This window comes from Natator depressus, chromosome 2 (assembly GCF_965152275.1).
Source record: "Natator depressus isolate rNatDep1 chromosome 2, rNatDep2.hap1, whole genome shotgun sequence".
NCBI lineage: Eukaryota > Metazoa > Chordata > Testudines > Cheloniidae > Natator > Natator depressus.
This window is the reverse complement of record NC_134235.1, coordinates 2,284,781-2,303,606: the sequence shown is the minus strand read 5'-3', so window position 1 is coordinate 2,303,606 and position 18,826 is coordinate 2,284,781. Positions and strand designations below refer to the sequence as shown.

General features: G+C 65.5%; 1 protein-coding gene across 3 annotated transcripts in view; it reads left to right on the top strand.

Moving 5' to 3' along the window:
* BOP1 (BOP1 ribosomal biogenesis factor) overlaps positions 1 to 16,789 on the top strand; it is a 109,265-nt gene extending 92,476 nt beyond the window's left edge. The window contains exons 3-15 of one of the 3 annotated variants that reach the window (XM_074943661.1): positions 169 to 323; positions 1,191 to 1,308; positions 1,746 to 1,847; positions 1,949 to 2,161; positions 3,003 to 3,164; positions 3,559 to 3,639; positions 5,075 to 5,144; positions 6,321 to 6,453; positions 13,221 to 13,401; positions 13,942 to 14,230; positions 14,688 to 14,772; positions 15,520 to 15,627; positions 15,914 to 16,789. In XM_074943661.1, coding sequence (XP_074799762.1) covers positions 169 to 323; positions 1,191 to 1,308; positions 1,746 to 1,847; positions 1,949 to 2,161; positions 3,003 to 3,164; positions 3,559 to 3,639; positions 5,075 to 5,144; positions 6,321 to 6,453; positions 13,221 to 13,401; positions 13,942 to 14,230; positions 14,688 to 14,772; positions 15,520 to 15,627; positions 15,914 to 16,067 — 1,851 coding nt within the window. In that variant the 3' untranslated portion in view covers positions 16,068 to 16,789. The remainder of the gene's footprint in view (positions 1 to 168; positions 324 to 1,190; positions 1,309 to 1,745; positions 1,848 to 1,948; positions 2,162 to 3,002; positions 3,165 to 3,558; positions 3,640 to 5,074; positions 5,145 to 6,320; positions 6,454 to 13,220; positions 13,402 to 13,941; positions 14,231 to 14,687; positions 14,773 to 15,519; positions 15,628 to 15,913) is intronic. The other 2 variants (XM_074943662.1, XM_074943660.1) reach the window with 2 other exon arrangements.
* The last annotated feature ends 2,037 nt before the right edge of the window (positions 16,790 to 18,826 follow it).

The window sequence follows — 18,826 nt, the reverse complement described above, 5'->3', positions numbered from 1 at the left end:
CCATCGCTGGCAGAGTTTCGATCAGACGGGCTGTTTCTAACAGCTCTGCTCTAGGAGTGGTCTGGGGGCGAGTCTCTGGCCTAGATGGGAGGTCAGACTGATCCTCTCTGAGACTCACTAGGGCGGAGCACCGTGCGAACTCACCTCCCGCTGCCTGTCCCACTGCAGGACGTGCGTAACACAGTGGGCAACATCCCCATGGAGTGGTACCAGGACTACCCGCACATCGGCTACGACCTGGATGGCAAGAGGATCTACAAGCCGGTCCGAACCAAGGACGAGCTGGACAAGTTCCTGGACAAGATGGAGAACCCCGATTACTGGTGAGGGGCTGGGGTCCCGCTGCTTCCCCCAGGAATGCCCTGAGTTCCAGGCCAGGGGCATGAGCGCTCCCACCGCCCCAGCCTGGGGTCACGCTCCCAGGCAGGATAAAGGGGTGCACGTCCCCCTCTCCAAAGCCTGGGCAGCCCCAGCATGGGCTTCCACCTGCCTGGTGTCTGAAGCCTGCTCCCCTGGGAAAGCTCGATGCACTGCCGTGTTCGGAGCCCATGGGGCAGCCCTTCAGCTTTCGGCTGGCTCCTGTGTGTCTCCTCCCCAAGCACGGGATCCGGGCTGCTCCACCCGCCTGCTGGTGCCCCTGTGCCCCGTGCGGGGGGAGCAGAGCCCCAAGCACCCTCTGTGCCACTCTGCGCAGCAGTGAACCCAGAGCAGACTCTCACGCGCCCCGCGCTGGCCGGGGGCTGGGACCCTGGGCTCTCTGCCGTGGTTTTCCGGCAGCTCTCCCCCTGCGGGCCGGTGGGCAGAGCGGCACAGCCTGGAGAATGAGCTCCCCCCGTCCCTCTGCCTGCACCCTGCAGAGCCCTCTGTGCACTTGTGGGGGGCGGGAGCCGAGCCATAGTCCCGCCATCGCCCACCCGGGCCCAGCCCCCTCCCACTCACTCCCAGCCAAGGCAGGGCTGGCGAAGGGGCCAGGTCTGCAGCCTCGCGTCCTGCCCCTGCCCTGGAGGAGCCGGCTCTGGGAGGAGGGGACTGCCGGCCAGGGGCCGGTTCGAGGATGCGGGAAGGGGGCTTGCCTCCTGCAGGCCAGCACCGAGATGGGCTTTGGGAGCGGAGCACCCTCCTGATGGGCCCCACGGGGATAGACCATGCGGCAGCCCGGCCCTCGCCCCTCACGTGTCGCTTTCCCGCAGGCGGACGGTGCAGGACAAGCAGACGGGGGTGGACCTGAGGCTGACGGACGAGCAGGTGGAGCTGGTGCAGCGTCTGCAGAAAGGGCAATTCGGAGACGTGCACGTCAACCCCTATGAGGTAGGGGACCCTGCTGCCGCGTCCGGGGCTGGGCCTGTTGGGGGCTCCCTCCCCTCCCCCACGGCCACCACCTCCGGGGCTCTCTTCCCTCCCCCTCTGAGGTTGGTCGTTCGGTGCATCTCCCTCGCAGCCTCCTTGCCTTCCTGGGCTGGGCCTCATCTCCTCCCCTCATGGCCACCACCTCTGGGGCTGGGCCTGTGTGGGGCTCCCTCCCCTTCCCCTCCTCCCCCCAGGGACACCATCTCCAGGGGGGCTCCATCCCCTCCCCCAGGGACGCCAGCTCCGGGGCTGGTGGTGCAGCACGTCTCCCTTGCAGCATGTTGCCCTCCTGCCTTCCCAGGCTGGGCGGGGACCCAGTGGGCCGAGGGAAGGAGCCGGGCTGATCCCTGCTCAGAGGGCCGGGGCAGTCGGAGTGACCCCTTGCTCTCCCTTCCCAGCCAGCCATTGACTTCTTCAGCAGCCAGGTGATGATCCACCCGGTGACGAACCGCCCAGCCGACAAGCGCAGCTTCATTCCCTCCCTCCTGGAGAAGGAGAAGGTAAGAGCCTGTCAGCGCCAGCTGCCCCCAGAGCTGGGCCCCCAGCCAGGCCCCCCCCAATCCTGGCGCTGACCCGTCTGTGGCCTCTCCCTGCTCGGCAGGTCTCCAAGCTGGTCCATGCCATCAAGATGGGCTGGATCAAACCTCGCAAGCCCAAGGAGGACACGCCCACCTACTATGACCTCTGGGCCCAGGAGGACCCCAACTCCATCCTGGGGCGCCACAAGATGCACGTGCCAGCCCCAAAGCTGCGGCTGCCGGGCCACGAGGAGTCGTACAACCCCCCGCCCGAGTACCTGCTCAGCGAGGAGGAGGTGAGGGGCGAGGAGGGGGTGCTCTGTCTGTGTATGGGGGGGGGGTTATTCCACGAGGGGAGGGGGGCTGTGTGTGGGTATTGGGGGGCTCATGGGGCTATGGAGGGCGCACTCTGTGTGCGGGGAGCTCCCGAGGGTGCTGCGGGCAGGTTCGGCATGGGTGAAATTCAATACAGACAAGTGCAAAGGTACAGCTACCCAGTGGGGACCCCGTGGCGAGGCCGCGGCACTGCTGAGAAGGGGCCGAGGTGACAACGGCTCCCACACTGAGCCTGACCCAGCAGTGGGGTGCAGCTGCGAAAAGGGCTAATGTCCTTCCGGGGTGCACACACGAGAGGTCGCTGTCCCGCTCTGCTCAGCCCTGATCCCCGGCCTCTACCACAGGCCTGAGCCCGGCTCTGCTCCGGGGCCACTGAGGGCCAGACAGGAAGCAGCGGGCTGAACTGGCAGCGAGGGAGCGTTCGGTCAGAGATTAGGAACAGGCTGGGGAGTCAAGCTCTCGAACAGACGGCCCAGGGAGGCTGTGGGGTCCCCGTCCTTGGCTGGACAAACTCGGGTTCCTCGGCCCTGCCCCCACGCAGGGGGCTGGAGTCCATGGCCCCTCGAGGTCCCTTCCAGCCCCATGTTTCTGTGAGTCTGTGGCCAGTGCTGGGGAGCAGTTCTCTGGGCCAGGCCCCTCGGTGCTGCCACGGGCTTGGTTCCCAGGCTCAGACGCTCCCTCTGCCCCTGGCAGCCGGGCTCTGGGCACCTGAGGCCCCCCTGGGGAGGGGACGGAAAGCAGGTCCTAGGAGAGGGGTCTGGTTTGGGGGCCAGCTGTTGACCTTTGCCCTTTGCCCCGCAGAAGCTGGCCTGGGAGCAGCAGGAGGTGGCGGAGCGGAAGCTGAACGTCCTGCCCCAGCAGCACCGGTGCCTGCGTGCGGTGCCAGCCTACGCCCGCTTCATCCACGAGCGCTTTGAGCGCTGCCTCGACCTCTACCTGTGCCCGCGCCAGAGGAAGATGAGGGTGAGCCGGGGGGCGCTGGCTCGGGCGCCCTGGGCCACTGCCGCAGCAGAGCTCGGAGCCAGGGCCCGGTCGCTCCCGCAGCAGCAGAGCCAAGGGCAGGAAACCCACCTCGCACGCCAGGGACTGGGGAGGCAGTGACTCCTGGGGCTGGCTTAGAGCAGCGAGGGGCCAGCTGAAGGCAATCCCCCCTCCCAACCCCCCCCGCCCCACACACACACACACCTCACAGCCCAGCAAGCTCTGCCGTACGGCTCCTGCTTGCTGCCCCTTTACGGAGTGGGATGCAGCAGTGTCCCCTGGCCAGTAGCCTGCTGCCCGGCACCCCCAAGTGGGGCGACCCTGTGGGGGGCAGACTGAGCCCCCTGTGCGCTACATGGGCTTGGTTCTCTTGCAGGTGAACGTGGACCCAGAAGACCTGATCCCCAAGCTGCCAAAGCCGCGGGACCTGCAGCCGTTCCCCACCACGCAGGCCCTGGTAATGCCATGCAGCCCTGTGGTGTTCAGGGCTGCCGTGAGCGAGGGGAGGGGGCACACAGAGGAGGACAGAGACCAGGGTGGGGCTGGGAGTGAAGGAGGCTGAGGGGTCTGGAAGAGGGGGATTAGTTAGGCTGGAAAGAAAAGCTCAGAAGGGGGCAGTGAGCAATGATGGGAGCCTCCTTCCCCATCCCAGAACACAGGGCTTAAGGGGGCACATAGGGACCAGGGCAGCCGCAGAACTCCCTGCTGCAGGAGGCCACCCAGACACCCCGTCACTAGGCGTATAGGGGAGAATAACCTTGACTCCTGACATTTGAAGCTGTGATAAGGGGTAACAAAGGCTCCTCATCCGGGACATGAACCAGTCCCATTAGGAATGGGACAGTTAGTAAGACAGCAAGTATCATAATGCCCCATCTCAGTCTCTGGTCTGCCCATACCGTGAGTACTGGGTGCAGGTCTGGTCGCCCCACCTTAAAAGAGATACGTTAGAATTAGGAAAAGCAGAGATGAGAGGTCTGGAACAGCTGCCGTATGAGGAGGGATAATAAGACTGGGACTTGTTCAGCTTGGAAAAGAGACGGCTAAGGGGGGATATGCTAGAGGTCTATAAAATCATGACTGGGGTGGAGAAAGTGAATGAGGAAGTGTTATTTACCCCTTCACGTAACAAAAGAGCCCAGGGGTCACCCAATAAATTTAATAGGCAGCAGGTTTAAAACAAACCAGAGGAAGTATTTCTTCACACAACGCACAGTTAATCTGTGGGACTCGCTACCAGGGGATGTTGTGAAGGCCCAAAGTATAACTGGATTCCCAAAAGAAAAGTTCCTGGGGGATAGAAGATGGGACCCCTGGCTAGCGGGACCCTTGGTAGGGCCCCGTCTGGCCAGTCTGATGTTCTTGTGGACCCACCCCTGCCCAGAGGTTGAGTGTGGCCTGGGGCATCGTCCTCTGAGCAAGAGAAAGGACGTGCCGTTGCCAGGACCAGACGCCGTGGGTGGCCAGATCAGTCCAAGAGCTGGCATGGAGCTGGCCCCAGCGGGAGAGAGGGGTACAGCAGCTTCACACCGCGTGTGGCCAGCAGCAGTCACAGCTCTCAAACCCCACGTGGGCCTGTCCGTCGCTCTCCAGCCCCCCTCATGGCCCGGGCCCATCTCTGCCCCAGGGCTGGAGGCAGCTGTGGCCATTGGCAGGCGCAGGCCTGAGCTGGGGACGGACGCTGGAGCAGACTGAGCTCGGGCTGCGCGGAGCTGCTAGCCCTGGCGTCAGCGTCCCAGTGCCTCCAGAGGTGCCCGAGCCCGTTAGCCAGGGGAGAAGGGCACCTGGAGTCCCCAGCCGCCAGGCCAGGGCTCGTTGCTGCGTGTGCAGGGGCGTCCCGGGCGAGCTGAACGCCAGCGAGTGGCACTCACCCATCTCATTGTCTCCCCCAGGTCTACCGCGGGCACACCAGCCTTGTGCGCTGCCTCAGCATCTCCCCCAGCGGGCAGTGGCTGGTGTCAGGTAAGTTCTCTGTGCCCAGGGGGTGGTGCCCGGCCGGCCCGGAGCCTCGCAGACCCTCAGTGCTGGCGAGGGGCGGCACCCAGCAGCCTGGGCTCCTCCGCATGTGTCTGTCACAGCTGTGTGTGTACCCGAGGAGCAGCCACCTCCCTGCCCGCCGGGCTCTCCCATGGCAGGGGCCAGCTGGTTGAAAGGGGACGTGAAGGAAGGAGAGTCCTGGGGCTGGCTCCCAGGGCAAGGGGAGATTCGATCCCAGACCTTGCCCGTGCGGCCCCCGGCCGCTCCGGCTGGCCCCGTGACTCGCTTCCGGAGCGCTGAGTTCCACTGGGCACGAGGCAGGTGCCAGCGATAGGACCATCGCCCCGTCCCAGCGCACGCTCGTGGCAATCCCTGATTCCATGGGTTTTTCCATCCACTTCCGGCTCCCCACGCCGAGGCTGCGTCTCCTGCGTGGCTGGGCAGCGTGGGGAGCGGGCTGGCACGCAGGGCATTGGGAGCAGAGGGCAGGTTAACGGCACGTCGAGCTCCGGCGGTTCCGGGCTGGCAGCTCCCGTGGGGTGGCCTGCGTGCCGTTGGGAGTTTCACAACCGCTGGATTCCTGGTTACGGGCTTGGAAAGTGGGTGAGATCAGGCGTTAAAAGGCGAGCGTGGGAGGGATTGCCCCTCTCCCTTCACACCCAGCCCCGGCTCTGGGTCTCTGCAGGAGCCCAGAGCAAACCAGCCTGGACAGCAGCTGCTCCAGGGGGCACTCGCCCCTCACAGCCAGGCCAGTTCAGGGCCCCAGTGCGGCGCCAGGAGCCCGGTGCTGCCGGGGGGCAGCTCAGCAGGGGCGCTCGTCCTGGGTCCATGCTGACCCACTTCCCCTTCAGGGAGCCCGGGGTGCTGAGCTGCCCTCGAGCGGCTGTAAATGGCCCTGCCCAGAGCTGGTGCCAAGGCCTTGTTGGGAGCTCACCATGTTCTGGCCACAGCCCAGCCCGGTAGGTCCTTGCTGCTCCGCACCCCAGCTGTGGGCGGAAACGGGCTCCCTGACGCCCCGCGGAGTCCTTCCCGTCCTGCTCTGGAGCTAGCACCCGCGGGGCCAGACACGGTGCTCTCCCGCTGCCTGCCTTGGCCAGGGGGGCGCGGGACGGGGCCCGGCCCCTGCCTGTTCGGGGACCCACCCGCTGGCCTGTCCTGCAGGCTCCGATGACGGCACGGTGCGGTTCTGGGAGGTGAGCAGCGCCCGCTGCATGAAAACCCTCCCGGTGGAGGGCGTGGTGAAGAGCGTCGCCTGGAACCCCAACCCCGCCGTCTGCCTGGTGGCCGTGGCTGTGTGAGTGACCCCCCGCCCCATCTTCTCTCTGTGACCCCCCCAGCCCTGTGACCTCCGCATCCCCTCTCATCACCGTGTGACCCCCAGCCCTGTGACCCCCGCACCCCATCATATCTCTGTGTAACACCCCCCAGCCCCTCCCCAGCCCTGTGATTCTCCGTCCCTTCTCATCGCCGTGTGACCCCCCTCCCATCTTATCTCTGTGTGACACCCCCAGCCCTGTGACCCCCCGTCCCATCTCAGTTTGACACCCCCCCACTGCGACCCCCAGCCCTGTGACCCCCCACCCCATCTTATATCTGTGTGACACCCCCCAGCCCTGTGACCCCCTGCCCCATCTTATCTCCATGTGACCCCCAGCACCTCCCCAGCCCTGTGACCCCCCCAGCCCATCTCATCTTGGGGTGGGGGGTCACACGATCTCCTCTCTGTGTGACACCCGCCAGCCCCTCCCCAGCCCTGTGACCCCCTGTCACGGAGTGTGGGGGAGTCCAGGCCCTGCACCCCTCTTCCTGGGATTCACTGAGACTCTCAGCCAGCCAGTAAAACAGAAGGTTTATTGGACAACAGGAACACAGTCCAAAACAGAGCTTGTGGGTACCCCCAGGACCCCTCAGTGAAGTCCTTCTGGGGGAGCAGGGAGCTTAGACCCCAGCCCTGGGGTTCCCTGTCTTCCTCCACCCAGCCCCAAACTGAAACTAAACCCACCGAGCAGGTTCCCTGCTGCAGCCTCCCTCCACATTCCTGGGCAGAGGTGTCACCTCCCCCTCCCCCTCCTGGCTCAGGTGACAGGCTCTCAGGTCTCCCGTCCCCAGGGCACATTCCCAGGTCAACACTCCCCCCTCCCTGCTGCGTCACATCTCTCCCCCCTTCGAGACTGAACTGAGCGGGGTCACTGTGACCAGTGACCTGGGGAAGTTCGGGGCCCCCTCTCCGGGACAGCGCATCCGCTATCAGGTTGGCACTTCCCTTCACATGGACCACATCCATGTCGTAATCCTGCAGGAGCAGGCTCCACCTCAGGAGCTTGGCGTTGGCTCCTTTCATCTGGTGCAGCCAGGTCAGGGGAGAGTGGTCGGTGTAGACGGTGAAGTGTCGCCCGAAGAGATAGGGCTCTAGTTTCTTGAGGGCCCACACCATGGCCAGGCACTCCTTCTCGATGGCCGCGTAGTGTTGCTCCCGGGGTAGCAACTTCTTGCTCAGGTACACGATGGGGTGTCTCTCCCCCTTTTCATCCTCCTGCATTAACACCGCCCCCAGTCCCGTGTCGGAGGCGTCGGTGAACACCACAAAGGGCTTGTCAAAGTCTGGGTTTGCTAGAACTGGGCCACTGACCAGAGCCTCCTTCAGCGCCCGGAAAGCCTCCTGGCACTGCTCGGTCCAGACCACCTTGTCTGGCTTCCCCTTCTTGCATAGCTCAGTGATGGGGGTGGCTATGGCGCTAAAGTGGGGCACAAATCTTCGGTAGTATCCTGCCATCCCAATAAAGGCTTGGACCTGCTTTTTGGTGTGGGGAGCGGGCCAGTCTCTGATCACCTCCACCTTGGCCGGTTCCGGCTTTAGGCGGCCGCTCCCCACCCGATGGCCCAGGTAAGATACTTCAGCCATCCCCACCTTGCACTTCTCCGCTTTGACAGTCAGCCCAGCCCCCTGGAGTCGGTCCAGCACTTGTCTAACCTGGGACACGTGGTCCTCCCAGGTCTGGCTAAAGACACAGATGTCGTCAATATACGCCACGGCAAAACTCTCCATCCCCCTCAGGAGCTGGTCCACCAGGCGCTGGAAGGTGGCCGGCGCTCCCTTGAGGCCGAAAGGCAGGGTCAGAAACTCATAGAGCCCCAGAGGGGTGATAAAGGCCGATTTCAGCCGGGCATCTGCATCCAGCGGCACCTGCCAGTAGCCCTTTGTAAGGTCCATGGTGGTAAGGTACCGAGCTCCTCCCAGCTTGTCTAGGAGCTCGTCCGGCCTGGGCATGGGGTAGGCATCCGATACAGTGATGGCATTGAGCTTCTGATAGTCCACACAGAACCGGACTGACCCATCCTTTTTGGGGACCAGCACCACCGGCGAGGCCCAAGGGCTGGCCGATGGCTGGATCACCCCCAAAGCCAGCATGTCCCGGACCTCTCTTTCCAGGTCCTGAGCAGTTTTCCCTGTGACTCGGAAGGGGGAGCATCTTATCGGCGGGTGCGACCCTGTCTGCACCCGGTGGACAGTCAGATTAGTGCGTCCAGGCTGGTTGGAAAACAGCTGTCGGTACGGATGCAGCACCCCCCTGACCTCAGCTTGCTGGGCAGGGGTGAGCTGATCCGAGAGGGGGATTGTTTCCAGGGGGGAACCAGCTCTGGTCCCAGGGAATAGATCTACTAAAGGGTCATCTCCCTGCTCCTCCCACTGACCACACACAGCTAACACCACATTCCCCCTGGCATAATATGGCTTCATCATATTCACATGGTACACCCGGCGGTGGTGGGCCCGGTTCGACAGCTCCACCACATAGTTTACCTCATTGAGCTGCTTGACGACCTTGAACGGGCCCTCCCAGGCGGCCTGTAGTTTGTTCTTTCTCACGGGGATGAGAACCATCACCTGATCCCCGGTGGCGTAGGCACGGGCCCGCGCCGTGCGGTCATACCAGACCTTCTGCTTCCTCTGGGCTCTGGCCAGATTCTCCCTGGCCAGGCCCATGAGTTCAGCCAGTCTCTCTCGGAAGGTCAGGACATACTCCACCACTGACTCTCCATCGGGAGTGGCCTTCCCCTCCCACTCCTCTCTCATCAGGTCCAGGGGGCCCCTCACCCTCCTTCCATATAACAGTTCGAAAGGCGAAAATCCGGTAGACTCCTGGGGCACCTCCCTGTACGCGAACAGCAGGTGAGGTAAGTACTTGTCCCAATCCTGCGGGTGCTGGTTCATAAAGGTTTTCAGCATCATCTTTAGCGTCCCGTTAAACCTCTCCACCAGCCCATTGGACTGGGGGTGATACGCTGAGGCCCAGTCATGCCGGACCCCACATTTCTCCCACAAGCACCGGAGCAGGGCCGACATGAAGTTGGAGCCTTGGTCTGTCAAGACTTCCCTGGGGAACCCCACTCGGCTGAACATGGTCAGGAGCGCATCTGCCACGGTGTCTGCTTCAATGGAAGCTAAGGGCACTGCCTCGGGGTAGCGGGTGGCGAAATCTACCACCACCAGAATGTATTTCTTCCCCGACCGGGTCGTCTTGCTGAGAGGCCCCACGATGTCCATGGCCACCTTCTGGAAAGGCTCCTCTATGATGGGCAAAGGTCTCAACGCCGCTTTCCCCTTGTCCCGGGCCTTCCCCACCCTCTGACAGGGGTCACAGGATCGGCAATACTGCCGGACGGTGGTAAAGACCCCGGGCCAGTAAAAGTTCTGTAGCAACCTCTGCCGGGTGCGCCGGATTCCCTGGTGCCCTGCGAGGGGGATGTCATGGGCCAGGGACAGGAGCTTGCGGCGGTACTTCTGGAGGACCACCAGCTGCCTCCTGATCCCACAGGACTCCCCTTCCCCTGGGGGAGCCCATTCTCGGTACAGGAACCCCTTCTCCCACAGGAACCTCTCCTGGCAGCCTCTCCTCATGGTCTGTCCCTCACTGAGGTCGGCCAGGTCCCTGAGCTTCCGCAAGGAGGGATCTTTCCTCAACTCGGCCTGGAACTCAGCGGCTGGGGAAGGGATGGGGCCCGGTTCCCCCTCCGTGGCCAGGTCTGAGGCCGCAGCCTCTCTGAGCCGTGCCCCTCGGCGCTCCCTCCCCACCCGAGTAGGGTCTCGCGCCTCCAGTGTGGTACCCTCCCCAGGGTCAGGTCGCAGTGCCCCTCGCCAGCTCTGGCTACGGGTCACAACCAGGGCGGTCTGGGGGTCGCTTGGCCAGTCCTCTAGGTCCCCCCCCATCAAAACTTCAGTGGGCAAATGGTGGTGTACCCCCACATCCTTGGGGCCCTCCTTGGTCCCCCATTTCAGGTGTACCCTTGCCACGGGCACCTTAAATGGGGTCCTGCCCACCCCCGTCAGGGTCAGGTAGGTGTTGGGCACCACCCGATCTGGGGCCACCACCTCGGGCCGGGCCAGCGTCACCTCCGCGCCCGTATCCCAGTATCCATTGACCTTCCTCCCATCCACCTCCAGGGGAACAAGGCACTCTCTCCGGAGGGACAGCCCCGCACCCACCCTGTAAACCGAGCACCCTGAGTCCAGAGCCTCCAGCCCTCTGGCGGGGCTGGCTGGGGGTAGTCTTCCCTCCTGAGCAGGTGGCAAACTGGTAGCCCCCCTTTCCTGGGTCGCCTGCCCCTCGTCCAGCTGAGTCCCTACCCAGTTAACCCTGGGTAGGTTGGGTCTGCTCAGTGTGTCCCTGAGCCCGGGGCACTGGGCCCGTACGTGGCCTCTCTGGCCACAGTGATAGCAGCTCAGGTCACGTTGGTCCCCTCGAACGGGTCGGAGGGGCCCGACACCAGGCGTTCCCCTTTGGAGGGGGTTCTCCCTATTTCCCCGCTGGGAGGCCCCATGGTGACTCTCTCTCTGCATCGGGGGGGGCCTGTTCTTTTGGGACTCCTCCCGGCTACCCCCTGACCGACTGTTCACAAACTCGTCGGCCAGCTGCCCTGCATGCTGGGGGTTCGCGAGCTTTTTGTCCACCAGCCACAGCCTCAGGTCGGAAGGGCACTGTTCATACAGGTGCTCCAGTACAAACAGGTCAAGCAGGTCCTCTTTAGCTTGGGCCCCCGCTGTCCACTTGCGGGCATATCCCTGCATCCTGTTGACCAGTTGTAGGTAGGTGACCTCAGGCGTTTTACGCTGACTCCGGAACCTTCTCCGGTACATCTCGGGGGTCAGCCCAAACTCACGGAGCAGGGCCTGTTTGAACAGTTCATAGTCCCCTGCCTCTGCCCCTGTCATCCGGCTGTAGACCTCCACGGCTTTGGGGTCCAGTAAGGGGGTGAGGAACTGGAGCCTGTCTGCAGGGTCAACCCTGTGCAGCTCGCAGGCATTCTCAAAGGCCGTCAGGAAGCTATCCATGTCCTCCCCCTCCTTCCGCTGGGCCAGGAAGCACTTATCAAAGCTCCTTGCAGTCTTGGGTCCCCCCTCACTCACCGCAGCCGGGGCCCCACTGCTCCTCAGCCTGGCCAGCTCCAGTTCATGCTGTCTTTGTTTCTCCTTCTCCTGCTGCTCATGTTGACGTTCCCTCTCCTTCTCCTGACGTTCCCTCTCCTTCTCCTCCTGCTCATGTTGACGTTGTTTCTCCTCATGTTGACGTTGTTTTTCATGATCCTCCAGCTCCCTCATTTTCCTCTCCCTCTCCCATTCCAGCCGCATCCGCTCCAGGGATGGGGAGCTCCGCTGGGAGGATCCCCTGCTGGCTGCTGGGGTCAGGGGGCCCTCGGTATTCGCTGGGCTTCCCACAACCCCTCCCCCAGGCATAGGTAGGAAGGGTCTCGGGGTGTCCTGGGCAGCAGTCTGACCCCTCCCAGCCTGGTCAGGCCCCAGGGCCCACGCTGCGTCCGCCGGGCGGCTTCCCTCAGGGACAGGGATCGGGTCATCCAAGCGATCCCTCTCCTCCAGCTGGGCAATCAGCTGTTCCTTGGTGGACCTCCCGACGCGCAGCCCCCTCTGCCTGCACAGCTCCACCAGGTCGCTCTTAAGGCGTTTAGCGTACATCTCCCGGCTGGCCACTCGCAGGCCGGGCAGCTGTCCACGGTTTCCAGGAAAAGCCCCTAGTGTGCCAGTCCTTCTTGAGGTCACCACCTCTTTGCCAGGGTCGAGCTGCAGACTCCTCCGCCCCTGGGACCGCTCGCTGCAATCCCCCGGGGGACCCTGTTACTGCAAAAGTCCTTCTCTCTGGTCACACACTCCCAGGGGTTAACCACCCCCTGGAACCGTCTCTCTCTGAATCTTCAGCATGCCTGGTCCCCGTCAATCCCCCTTCGTTTTACTGTTCCCCAGTCACTTACTGCAGGAAGCGCCGTTCACGGGGTGCAGTAGATCCCACCGCTGCCACCAGTTGTCACGGAGTGTGGGGGAGTCCAGGCCCTGCACCCCTCTTCCTGGGATTCACTGAGACTCTCAGCCAGCCAGTAAAACAGAAGGTTTATTGGACAACAGGAACACAGTCCAAAACAGAGCTTGTGGGTACACCCAGGACCCCTCAGTGAAGTCCTTCTGGGGGAGCAGGGAGCTTAGACCCCAGCCCTGGGGTTCCCTGTGTTCCTCCACCCAGCCCCAAACTGAAACTAAACCCACCGAGCAGGTTCCCTGCTGCAGCCTCCGTCCACATTCCTGGGCAGAGGTGTTACCTCCCCCTCCCCCTCCTGGCTCAGGTGACAGGCTCTCAGGTCTCCCGTCCCCAGGGCACATTCCCAGGTCAACACTCCCCCCTCCCTGCTGCGTCACATCGTCACACCCCCCACATCCCATCTCATTTCTGTGTGACCCGCCCCAGCCCGATGATCCCCCCCCCAACCCCCCTCTCATCTCCAGGTCACTGGCCACCCCCAGCCCCCATCTCCTCCCTGTGTGCCCCCCCTAGGCATCACTTGCCCCCTTCCCCTGCTCTCTGCCAGTGCTGGCCCCCAGGGTGCAGCGGGATTTCAGAGCTCTTGGGGGCAGAGGTGGGACACTGGCCAGGCCCCCTGGGGCCCCAGCAGTGGTTCCCCTTCCCATAGGCCTTGGCCGAGGCTGTCGTGAGCACGCAGGGCAAGGGGGCAGCGCCAGGCCCTGTCCCCGGCTCTGACCCGCAGCGCCCCCCGCAGGGAGCAGTCCGTCCTGCTGGTGAACCCCTGCCTCGGGGACAAGCTGCTGTACGCAGCCACGGACCAACTGATCGAGGGCTACGCGCCGCCGGAGGAGGAGCGGCTGCAGCCCGTCACCTGGGCCGTGGCGGCCGGCGCGGAGCACAGCAGAGGTGTCCGTCTGATCATCCGGCACGGGAAGGTACGGGGGGGGCTGGGGCGCGGGGGGGCTGGAGCGGGGTGGGGAACTCTTTCCAGCGCTTCGCGGGAGGGTGAGTGGTGTCCCCACATGCTGGGCCCATGTCACCTCGCCTGGCCTGCTCGGGTTCTGCCAGCGGCCACGTTCCCGGGGGGTCCGAGCGCCCGAGGGACTGAGCCACGTTCCCAGGGGGTCCAAGCGCCCGGGCCCAGAGCGCCCCAGGGACTGAGCCAGGTTTCCGGGGGGTCCGAGCGCCCTAGGGACTGAGCCACATTCTCAGGGGGTCCAAGCGCCCGGGCCCAGAGCGCCCCAGGGACTGAGCCAGGTTCCCGGGGGGTCCGAGCACCCGGACCCGGAGCGCCCCAGGGACTGAGCCAGGTTCCCGGGGCGGTCCAAGCGCCCGGACCCGGAGTGCTCTAGGGACTGAGCCATGCGAACAGCCCTGGCCCCGCCGCTGCCGTGGGGCGCCCCATCTCCCAGCCCGGCTGCGCAGCTCCCCGTGGCCCCAGGCCGTAGCTGACATCTGGCCGTGCCGCTCCGCAGCCCGTGAAGCAGGTGACCTGGCACCCCCGAGGCGACTACCTGGCCAGCGTCCTGGCTGCCGACGGCCACACGCAGGTGCTGATCCACCAGGCCAGCAAGCGCTGGAGCCAGAGCCCCTTCCGCCGGAGCAAGGGGCAGGTGCAGTGCGTCCTCTTCCACCCGCTGCGGCCCTTCTTCTTCGTGGCCACCCAGCGCTACGTCCGCCTCTACAACCTGCTCAAGCAGGAGCTCGCCAAGAAGCTGCTGACCAACTGCAAGTGGGTGTCCAGCATGGCCGTCCACCCCGCAGGTACGTGGGGCCCCCGGCAGCCGCCCTGGGCGCTGCCCCTGCCGTCCCTGGGCGGGGGGCGTCCTGGGGATGGGGCCCAGCCACCAGGCCGACGTGCGCTCCTTTGCCCAGCCCCGGCCAGGCTGCGGAGGGAGGTGGGGGAGCTCCTGTAGGATGGGGGGTGGCAGGAGGATCCTGTCCCCTCAGCCACGTGGCCACAGTCGGGGTGGGGGGGCACATTGCCGCAGGGGGGGCTGGTGTCAGAAGGGCACGATGCTGCTGCGGGGGGGCCCTGGTGGTGGGGGGAGGGGCGCAATGTTGGGGGGGTTCCCGGTGTTGGGTGGGGGCGAGTCGCTGCCACAGGGGGACATTGTCGGGGGGGCCTGGCCGCTGCAGCCGGGGACCCCGGTGCGTGCGACACCCCTGCTGGGGCCGTGGCTGCTGGCAGTGCCCAGCTCACTCCCCTTCCCTCGGGCAGGAGACAACCTGATCTGTGGGAGCTACGACAGCAAGCTGGCCTGGTTCGACCTGGACCTGTCCACCAAGCCCTACCGCGTGCTGAGGTGAGCGTGCCGCGGCTGGGCCCGAGCTCACCTGCCCGGCTGCCCCCCTGCCCGCAGCCCCCCTCCACCCGCCCGCATTCCCCGCAGCCTCCTCTCTCCACCTACCCACAGCCACCCCCTCCCGCCTGCCCCGCACGCCCACATTCCCCCCCAACCTCCCCTCTCCGCCTTCCCCACAGCCCAGTGCAGCTGGGCTCAAGCTCACCTGCCTCTCCACCCCCGCCACCCCTCCCTCCACCCCCTGGCCCAGGGCAGCCTCTTGGTCCTGCCCCCGGGCATCTGCGCCCAGGCTGCTCCCTGCCCTTCGGGAGCTGGCACCCTGCCCAGGCTCCAGGGAAGGCCCAGCTCTGCCATCACCCCCTCTGGCATGGGGGCGTTCTGGGGGTCTCCCCAGAGCACTGTAGGGACGAGGCGTCTCTCCCTGCTGCGTGTCCCCCCGCCAATTGCCATCTCACTGCTCACCCGGCCCAGCGCCGGATTCCCTCAGCTGGATCAGCTGCTCCTTGCCCCCTTTGGGGAGCCCCAAGGCAGTTCTCACCCCCCTGGCTGCCCCAACCCGCGAGCAGGATTGTCAGACCCCATCTCCCCCTCACGCCCAGGCTGGCGTCGCTCTGTCCCAGATGGCTCAGCGGCTGGTTGCGGCAGGGCCCCTAGCCACCGCCCAGCCACGCAGGGGCCCGTCGCAGGGTGCTGAGGGGGATCCCGCGGGTCCTGGCACTGACCGGCGCTTGGGGGGGTCTCTTGCAGACACCACAAGAAGGCGCTGAGGAGCGTGGCCTTCCACAGGCACTACCCGCTCTTCGCCTCGGGCTCGGACGACGGGAGCGTCATCGTCTGCCACGGCATGGTCTACAAGTACGCGCGGGCCTGGGTGGGGCGACCCCGGCGTGGGGGGAGGGAAGGGCTTGGCGCCACGGTGCGACCAGACGTGGGGGAGGGGGGTGACAGGAGGCAGCCCCCAGTGCCAGAGGGCGAGGGCAGCCAGCCCTGCCGCCCATGGGCACGGACTCTGGGCCCTCTGTGGGGTGCGGCCCCCACTGGAGCACCCCACGTCCTTGGGCAGGGTGTGTGGGGTGGGCAGCCAAGTGCCCGAGCGCGTCTCAGGGTCACAACCCCAATTACTCCGTCCCCTTTGTCCTAGTGACCTGCTGCAGAACCCGCTGATCGTGCCCGTGAAGGTGCTGAAGGGCCACGCGCCGGCCCGGGACCTGGGCGTGCTGGACGTCCTCTTCCATCCCACCCAGCCCTGGCTCTTCTCCTCGGGCGCCGACGCCACCATCCGCCTCTTTGCGTAACCCCAGCGCGGCCACCGGCCCTGCATGGCACCGGGGCTTCGCCAGGCCAGCCTGGGGACTGCGGGCGGCACCACGGGCCAGAGAGCTGCCGGCTTCTCTTCACCCATCCCTGCCCTGCCCAGGAGGGGCAGGGACGGAACCCAGGCCGGGGCTGGAGCAGGCTGCCTGCCTTGGGAGCCATGCCCTGGGCTCCACACCGGGACGCACGGGGTCTCTCATTAAACTCCTCTGGACACGAACAGGCTGCGGTACTGTCCTGTGTGGGCTGGGGCCTGGGCCCACCTCCCCTGCGGGCCAGCTCTAGACACAGGTGGTCCTTGCAGAACCTCCCTCCTGCCCTGGGGGGTCCTCCAGCAGGGCCCCTTAGTGCTGCCAGCCCTCACCTCAGCGCCGGCAGACAGAGAGCTGGGCCAAGGTCACATCAGCTCCCCGACACAGCCCCGCAGATCCACTGCCAAAGGCAGCTAACCGCCAGGCCGGCTGCCCTGGCCCCAGCAGTAACCCCCCCGGGAGCTTTCTGCAAGCCACCCTCGCTGCCTGGGGGGCAGGGCTCGGTGCTGACAGCCCAGGGGCAGGAGGGTTTAAAAGCCCCAGAGCTGTGACCTGGGTGGCAAAGCTGCCTGCGGCCCGGTGGATTTCTCTGCAGCCCTGGGCTCCCCAGCAGCCCTGCTCCTGTCCTACATCCCCCCCTGCTCTGCCAGTGCCCCCTCCCCTGCCCTGCTAGGCCAAGGCCAGCCCCCCTGCTCCCCTGCCCTCCCCTGCAGGTCCCACATTCCCATCCTCCCCCACCCCGCCCTGCCAGGGCCCTGATCCCCCAGCCCTGGCTCCTTGCACACCCATGCTTGTACCATAAGGGCAGAGAAGGTGCCCCCCAGTAACTCAGCTGAAGGCTGGAGCAGGATCCCTGCCCTGAGCCCCCGGCCCGCACTCAGCGGCCGTAGCCCAAGCAACGCTGGGCCAGAGGCGCCGGTGCCTTCACTGCGCTCTGTGGGCCGTGCCCTGGGGCTCGCTTCGCGTTTCAGCTGACCGGGGGAGAGCCGGTGAGCACCCAGGAGCCTGGGCCGGGGCAGTGAGCTCAGAGCCCCCCACCCGCCCTTTGCAGTTATTGAAACGACAAGGGGCCAGGCGGGGGCTTGTGCTAGCACGAGTCCAGGCCGCCCCCCCCCCCCCCCCCGGCTTAGCTGCCAGCCCAGGCCGGCTGGTGAGGTGGGTCTGGCAGTGCCCAGGGTGGCCCCAGGAACCACTTCTTGCTCCCAGCCCAAGGTACCGAAACCCCCCGGCTGTAGTCACGAGGCAGCCGGCCAAACCCAGCCCACCTGGCCGGGCAGAACGGGGGGGGCCAGCAGGGCAGCTTTTCACAGTGGTCAGAGGCCAGAGCCGGGGGGGAATTGATACCTGTGCCTGCTGCACAAACGGGGCCTCAGGCCACCCTTCCCCACCAGTGCTGGGCTGCAGCTTGGGGCCGGGGGGGCATTGACTTACTTGCCCCTGCCTGGGCCAGTCCCTTCCCACTGGCTCCAGCTCCAGAGCAGAGGGAAATATTCACTGACAATGGCCAAGAGGCCCCAGGTTTCTGCCCCTCTGGCCAGGAGAGGGGGGGCCTCCCTGGCACAAACCCACTCCAGGTACTTCCCTCGGCCCGCGCGCCCCCCCCCCCTTTGTGTTTTTCCAGTCTCAGCTATCCTCCAGCACCCATCCCGGCCAGGGCCCTGCCTCCCCTTTCCATGCACCCCAGGACCTTGCCTCCCTCGAAAACACCTGCCTGGACCGAGTCCCTCAGCTCTCTCTCCCGCACTCCCATGCTGGGAGGTACCCGTACCTGGTGCCAGTGGGCAGTAGCCCCCCGCAGCAGCCTTTTCCCCATGGCTGCAGGAACAGCCTGAGCTGGGGGCACTGACCAGCCGAGCCTGAGCCCTGCGAGGTCGGCACAGGGCAGGCAGCCGTACTCACCCCCCTGCACACTGCAGCTCGGGAGGCAAGACTGCTTTACCACCACCACCCCACACCCCCCCCCCCCAGACCCCCACACACACACACGCCCCCAGGCCGTGGGCCTTGCTGCGGGCCGGCCTCTGAACCCAGCTCCAATGCACCCATAGCCGCAGGGCTGAGCAGGGCCAGGGCTTGGCCTTACTGCTGGGCATGGCTAGGAGCAGGAGTGGGGCCCCCTGGGCCTGCCTGGGGGAGCATCAGGAAATGCCGCCCAACCCCCAGAGCCAGACGAAAGCAATAAAGCGCCCGACCCTCGGGCAAGAACTTTAACAAGTGGAAAAAGACGGCGTCTTCCCTGCTGCCCCGGGCTGGCCAGGGAAAGGGCCGGCCCCCAGGCTAGGGCGCCCGTGAAGCCTCTGAGGAATCCGGTTTGGCTGCCGAGCGGTCGACGGGGAGGAGGTGGAACAGGTAGTGGCAGCTGCCGGGATGGAAACAGCATGTCAGGCAGTGGCAGGAACACGGGCAAGTGTGCGAAGGCTCCAGCCAGCCTGCCCGTGCCTCTCCACAGCAGGGCTCTGCCCAGCTCACACGCCAGCCTTGCCTCACACCCTGCCAGGAAAGCCGGCTCTGGCTGCTCCAACGTCTGGCTCCGGAGCTGCTGCCATTCACTGTTCACTCTGAAGCCTACTGGCAATGCAGGATGGTTAATTCTGTCATTCTGGGGGCCCAGCACAACTGGACAGAGCTGTAGGCCCTGCCCCAGAAATCATCCAGCCCTTCTTCAGGCCAGACCCAGCCTGGGAAACGCCAGCAGAGTGGGGGGTGGG